Raw genomic sequence first — 7,430 nt, 5'->3', positions numbered from 1 at the left:
AGAGTTTTGTTGTAGGCTAACATCAGCTGAAGTATAAGCCTTTTTCATAGGAAAAATTTTTTCAAAGAAAGTGGCATCTCTAGATTCACATATTGCATGATTTTCTAAGTACATGAATCTATATGTAGCACTGTTCTCAGCATACCCAAGAAAGATGGCATCCAAAGTTTTAGGTCCCAGGTTGGGCATTTTGAAGGATAGTAGTCCCACTTTTGCCAAGCAGCCCCACACTCTTAAGTAATTAAGGTTAGGGGCATTCCCCTTCCAAAATTCATAGGGGGTTTTCTCAAACCCTTTGTGCGGTACTCTATTTAAAATGTGGTTTGCTGTTAGAACAGCTTCGCCCCACAAAGAGTCCGGAGCACCTGAACTGATCAGCATTGCATTGATCATTTCTTTGACAGTTCTATTTTTCCTCTCAGCAATGCCATTTTGTTGGGGAGTATACGGTGCTATTACTTTGTGAATAATGCAAAGTTTTAAGAGATTTTGATTCATATTCTCCACCTCTATCGGATCGAATCCTTTTAATCTTTTTGTCTAACTGGTTTTCTACTTCATTTTTAAAAACCACACATTTCTGTTCAGCTTCGTCTTTTGTTCTCAATAGATAGAGTTTTGTGAAACGTGAAAAGTCATCTATAAAAGTGATATAGTAACGTTTTCCACCTCTACTTTCAGTGGTTTTGAAGTTAGCCAAGGCGGTGTGAATTAGTTCTAAAACAGATGACGTTCGTTTACTTAATGTTGAAAATGAACTTCTAGCAAACTTAGCTTCAACGCAAATTTCACATTGTGTGCATGCATCATTAGATAATTTTGGCAACATATTCATGCTTTTTAGTCTATTTAAACACTTTGTACCAACATGCCCTAATCTATCATGCCAGAGATTTAAAGAAACAACTATGTAAGCAGAAGAGGAAGCTTTATTATTAGCATTGTTTGGAACGAAATCACAAGCCGTTGAACCATCTAAAGCAGCATGATTTCTAGCTACAAAAGCATCTAACACAAAAAGGCCACCACGCAAATATCCCTTTCCCAGATATTTCCCACAGTGAGTCAGAACCAGTCGGTCAGACTCAAAAACCATTTTTATTCCAGCCTTATTGAGTAGGCCTCCAGAAATATGGTTTCTACGCAGGGAAGGGACATAAAGCACATTTTTCAATAAAAGAAGCTTCCCAAAATAAAGCATTAACTCTATTTTTTCTCTACCACTTACCTTAGATTTGCTGGAGTTCCCCATAAAAACTTATTCTTCTTCAGTGTTGGGCTCGAGCACCTTGAACCGGTCCTTGTTGTTGCAGAAGTGGCAAGATGCCCCTGTGTCCACAACCCAGTCATCTGGATCTCCCACCATGTTGGCTTCGGTTATTACCGCTGCTACTATGTCTGTAGCTTCTGTGTTTTCCACCAGGTTCGCTTGGTTTTTTTACCCTTCGTTATTTGACTTTTGATTTATCTGACTTGTGGATCCCTTCCATTGATAACATTGTGCAGCTTTGTGGCCTCGTTTTCCACAAACAAAGCATTCACTGTAATTTTTCCCTTTCTTCTGGATTTTCCCATTTTTGACACGGTTACTGCTATTTGGTTTTGAGTTCTTCCTTTGGTTTCTGGCACTTTCACCAGATTTTGAACTATCAAAACCCCAACTCGTTTCAACCACATTAGCTTTAAGATTTACAGAAAAATGACCAGTTTTTCTTCTTCTATATTTATCATGTTGATCAGCTGCTGTAAGGTGTGATTCTTCAGTTCGTGCTTTGTCTTGTTCTTGAAATCCAGCCACGAATCAGGTAGCTTATCAACCAGTGCATCAGTCAGAAAATCATGGTTTACCACAACCCCTTCTGCTTTCATGTCGGCTACTAAATTTTCAAAATCGTGTACCTGTTCTGTAATAGGTTTACAATCCGTCATCGTGAAGTGCAACCAATGATTTACAGTATACTTTCGCCTTCCAACGTCGTCAACGCCATATTTTTCTTTCATCAATTCCCATATCAGTTTCGCGGACTTGTATGGTAAAAACATGTCGAACAGAGCGTTGCTCACTCGTTGGAGAATTGTTGCCCATGCTGTTTTGTTGTCCTTCTCGTACTTGGTATGAGTAGTCTAGAGAGTCGTGGAAGTTGGCGCTGCAGTCGACTTGGCAGGTGTTGAAGCAGCAAAAGTTGCCTGAGTGTTTTTTTGTTGCAGTTTGAGCAGATGACTGCACTACGGACACAACAAATTTCTCAGGATCCTCAAAGATGACATAGTCCACATCTTTGGATTCCAGGAGTATCATAACCTTATCAGCCCATCTCTTGTAATTCAAGCCACCGGTGAGTGCTTCAATTGGAGCAACTTCAAAGGTGGGATTCGAGGTTTGAGACATCGTTGGCAAACATCAAATGCTTTTAACTATTGTAACTTACTGGTTCGAAGACGAAGAATGGTGTCTGTACCAATAATGCCGCAGGAAACGAAGGGATAGCTGGTGTTTATAAAGTAGTATATTTTAGTAGAAGGTTTCTATCTGTGTCGTGTTATGAACACATCGTTAAAAGCATTTGCGACCAGGGTATCGCATGCTTCCGACAAGAGTCATAGATATACAGGAAACAACCTGTTTCTATCAACTCAGGTAAAGAAGAATGATTTCAGCGTGTAAAGATGGATTAGAAAGGACACATTATATAGTTGTAGAAATAACTAACCTTTTCTTACTATCCATGAACAAATGCTACACAAAGGGAGAGCAAGGAGGAGCTGTACGCACGATCACAGAAATGTGAGCAGTGTGCAGACAAGGTGGTCAAAAGACCCTTAAAAATAGGGGTTAAAATAATGTGGTGAGTGCAAAATTTTACACACCTCACCGCAATGCGAACCAAGCCGAGCGGGTAGCGACGGTGGCGCGCGCGGGATCTCTCCTTGTTCCCTTTCCATAACACTTCAAGCTTTCTAGAAAAGATTGGTGTATAAAAGGTGAGAAAGAGTGAGGTAGCCAAGCAATGTGGAACTAAGAGACCCACTTAATAGATGCCTCTTTAAATGTCCCAACACGACATCCAAATGAATCTTTATTCTCCACCCTACTTTCCCTCCATAGCTAACACAAGCATTGTGAGTCTCGTTTGGGTTGCTACTAGCTAGGCGAAATACTAGTGTTAATAAGCAAGTTTGATTGGGCAATTTTGTGGGACTGAACGATGAAAGTTTAACAAATTAATGCTAGAACAATAAGGAAATGTATGATTCTTTACAGTAATTTCTCATTTAGTACAATGGTTGTCCCCTCGGTCAAGACAATAGATACAAAAAGCATGCATGTATACATGCATTCATAATCGCCTTCGTGCAATGGCCATGCAGCAATATGAGTTCTCCCCGAGGGGAACAGGGGCCTCTAATGGTCACGTTGACCCCATATTCTTTAGGCATAGCCTAGGTTCAGAGCTCATATCAACCTCAGTTGCGCCAACTTTGAGGTCCATATTTGGTTGAACCAACTCTAAGGCGTCAAATTATTGTGTGGACCATGAATATCAAGTACATTTTTAATATATTAAAAATACATTATTTTTGTACTGAAGGTACATTATATAAAATAATGTACCATTAGTATATTAAAAATGTATTTTCAAAAAATGTACCTTACGTACATAAATAATGTACCCTTAGTATATTAAAAATGTACTTTTTATTTATTGTGCACACAATTGTGTAGACCATGGTCCATGCAATAATGATTGCTTTAAGGCCAAGCCAATCCAACAACCATTATTGTGTGGACTATGATTCACACAGCTATGTGAACCACGATAAAAAAATACATAAAGTACATTATTTTACTTTATAAAATATATTATTTTAACACATAAAGTACACTATTCTAACTCATAATTAAAAGGAATAAGGGTCAATATGCCACTCAACTGCACATTAAACTACAATTAGGCCATTAAACTCAAAAACAATGTAATTGGGTCCTTGAACAACACAAAATCATGTAATTAGGTCCAAAATGACCTGTTTACTGGCGAGCTGTCGTAGGCTCCCAAATTAGAACCTTACAAACGTAGTAGCGGGAGTAAGGGTCGATCCCACTAGGAGTAACTAGTTTAACGTATGTGCTCAAATTAAAGGAAAATTTGGGGGGGGGGGGGGGGTTTGGAAAGAAAGAGATAACCAAAGTAAATAAACGAATAAAGTAATGAAAATAATATATTGAAAGCACTTATAATAGAAAACCTTGGTTAGAAAAGATCCACCACCGGAATTTAACACTGATCGTTGATTCATAAAGGGTAATTAATATGCAATTGAATATTTGTCGTGAAGTTATTTCATTTCCGTTTTCCCTTAGTTGTAGGTAACTAAAGCACACGCGGTTCAATTTCCCCTAACTACTAAATAACCTAAGACAAGCGCTATAGATTTAATTTAATAGCAGCAATAGGAACTAGGAAAACCGGCAAACTAAATAACACAAGCACAAGCGGTTGCATTTAATTTAGAAAAATATTCTACCCGAGTCCAATTATCACTAAGCCATCAATAATTAACCCAGTTGCTACTGAATATTAGAATAATTTGTAGCACAACATTATCTAATATAGCAAATAATTAGATCAAGTAAATAGCTAGTAGGCCTCCCTAGCAATTAAATGATACAACTATTCAAATAACTTAGAAGAATATTAAATACCCAAATGCATAAAAATTATATAATAAAAATAAATAAATAATCTTATAGCATAATCAATTCCAGGGCTTCAATTCACTAAACCAAGCTAAAGAAATTAACAACGAATGGACATTGATAACAGCTTTAAAGAATAATCGAGAGGGGAAGGATGAACTGGAGGGTGATTGGACAACAAATTAATCTACTATTTATACAATCTTCAAATCATTTTGCACCATGTTATAAATCAAATCTTAATGGACATTATTATGATAATTTGTAACAGCTGAAACATGTTTTGTACTTAATGAGAAGGCTACATTTGTACTCTATATATTATTGTATTCGTGTACAAAGGTTGCAGGCAATAAAATTGTTCTTCTCACTGTTCTTTATCTTCTCCATACTGTTCTTTATCTTCTGCATACTGTTCTTTGTTTTACTGTTCCCCGCGAGCTAAGGTCTGCAAAGGTTAACAACAAACTTGCACCATAACACGTTATCAGCATGCTCTAACCCGGTGAATGAAATGCCTGCTCTCGCAAATCGAGAATTCGCTGAACTCATCCTTGATGGAAGCAATTTCCTCACTTGGGTGCTTGATGTTGAGATATATCTCAAATCTACAGAACTGCTGGACACCATTGAAGAGACATCTGCGAGCACAGCAACCCAGAAGGCCAAAGCGCTCATTTTCCTCCGCCACCATCTTAACCACGACCTCAAGAATGAATACTTAACAGAAAAAGACCCCTATGTCCTCTGAAAATCTATTAAGGAACGCTTTGACCAACAGACGTCATTGGTCCACCCCCAGGCCCAACATGATTGGCTTAACCTCCGATTTCAAGACTTTAAGTATGTGACTGAATACAACTCCGCCATACACAAGATTGTGTCACAATTGAAGCTCTGTAAGCAAACAATTACGGACGAGGATCTGATTGAAAAAACTCTATCCACATTCCATCCAAATGACCTTGTGCTCCAGAAACAATACAAGAATACAAAGTATGATACGCATCCAGAGCTCATTACGACTTTACTGGTGGCTGAAAAGCATAGCCAGTTATTGATGCATAATCACAATGCGCGTCCAACTGGCGCTGCACCTGTGCCTGAAGCACACACTGTTGCCCAGCAGAGCAACAATCGGCGGGGTCGAGGCCAGGGAAGGGGGAGAGGTCGTGGTAGGGGCCCAGAGCGAGGTGGCAGAGGGGGAGCTAGTAGTAGTGGCTCTCGTCCTCAGAACAAGCAAACTCAAAGAATTAGACCAAGGAAGTCACAACAGAATTCCGGTCAGTCGCATCCGTGTTATAAATGTGGTTACAAAGGACATTGGTCTAGGACATGCAGGACTCCTAAGCATCTGGTTGAGGCTTACCAAAAGATTGTCCAGCAGGAAGAACAACAAAAGAAGAAAGATTTTGGCAATTATCTTTGCCTGAAGCAAATGCCCTCATATTAGGGAATGATGACCTGCTAGGCGATGAACTACCTGATTATGGAGATCAGGAGTGATACTCCTATTCTTTTCTCTCTTATCCTTATGGACATCCTTTTTACTTCATGCCTGCGTGCATGTTTATATTTGAACTCTTTGGTCATATACGAATAATGGATCCTTTTTTTTTTAACACTTTTGTTCTATTTGAATAAATTCAATGGATCCTTCTTACAGATTATCTTTATACCCATTCTTTTTCTTTAGAGATATGGGAGACGAATCAACCCTATGCTTGGTTGATTGTGCGACTACGCACACTATTCTGACAGACCGGAGATTTTTCCAAACATTCAAGGAACACAAAGGCAACCTTTCAACCATAGCGAATGATGACATTCCAATTGTGGGCTCCGGCAGAGCTTCACTTATTCTTCCTAACGGAACTGTAACACCCTGAAATTTTAAAGCTTTTGAAACTTATATAATAAAGGTAAATTCTCATTAAATCCCAAAACATAATATTGTAGCGTACGGGGTGCTATGCCACACTTGGGCTAGAAAACTCAGGTGCACAAGCTAACTAACTAATATCCTCGATAATGTAAATACATAAGCATGGCACGCAGGCCGAAAGGGAAACTATCTACTCTACGCTCCAAATCTCTAGCGCGCTCCAGTATCTACTCCTCTGTGCCTGAAAGCAAAATATATCTGTTCAGCGAGAGATGCTGGTAACCCACTCCAACGCGTTGAAATACATTATAGATAGATATTTATATATAGATATACGAAAACCATTTTGAAGCAAGAAGATATATACTTAAGAGACACTAGTTTTAAAACCAAGAATTGACTCGACAGATAGGGATAAGCACATTCAACAGTTATAATCAAGCATATAAAGATACTAGCATACATCCTATGGTCACAGATTCACTTCATCTCATTCATATCATCATCTCAATTCGTGTCTCATCACACACAAGCACACTTTGGTGGCGCCACAGGACTAATCGCATGCCCATACATGAGGGTCAGCGCATATAGGTCTGACACGGCCCCGCAGCACCCTGCCTCGTATCGCAATACGAAGGGGTCGATCGCAACCGACTGATGAACCGCAGCTCATCATAATGTTTGATCGCAACCAAACAATGGACCGCAGCCCAAAAGTGATAATCTGACCGCAGCCAGGAATATGAACCGCAGCTCATGTAAAACGTTTGATCGCAACCAAACGGTGGACCGCAGCCTGAGAGTGTAATTCTGACCGCAGCCAGCTTCTGAACCGCAGCTCAG

The 7,430-nt window shown here is 39.3% G+C and overlaps 1 protein-coding gene across 1 annotated transcript; it reads left to right on the top strand.

Annotated features, from left to right (window-relative positions):
- The first annotated feature begins 5,213 nt into the window (after positions 1-5,213).
- LOC109147114 lies at positions 5,214-6,152 on the top strand. Its single transcript, XM_019294761.1, has 2 exons — positions 5,214-5,441; positions 5,544-6,152. The coding sequence occupies exons 1-2, from the start codon at positions 5,214-5,216 to the stop codon at positions 6,150-6,152; spliced, it is 837 nt and encodes a 278-aa protein (XP_019150306.1).
- The last annotated feature ends 1,278 nt before the right edge of the window (positions 6,153-7,430 follow it).

The sequence above is a fragment of the Ipomoea nil genome, unplaced genomic scaffold (genome assembly GCF_001879475.1).
Source record: "Ipomoea nil cultivar Tokyo-kokei standard unplaced genomic scaffold, Asagao_1.1 scaffold1977, whole genome shotgun sequence".
NCBI classification, from domain to species: domain Eukaryota; kingdom Viridiplantae; phylum Streptophyta; class Magnoliopsida; order Solanales; family Convolvulaceae; genus Ipomoea; species Ipomoea nil.
The sequence above is the reverse complement of the archived record's forward strand: the minus strand, read 5'-3'. Positions and strand labels throughout refer to the sequence as shown.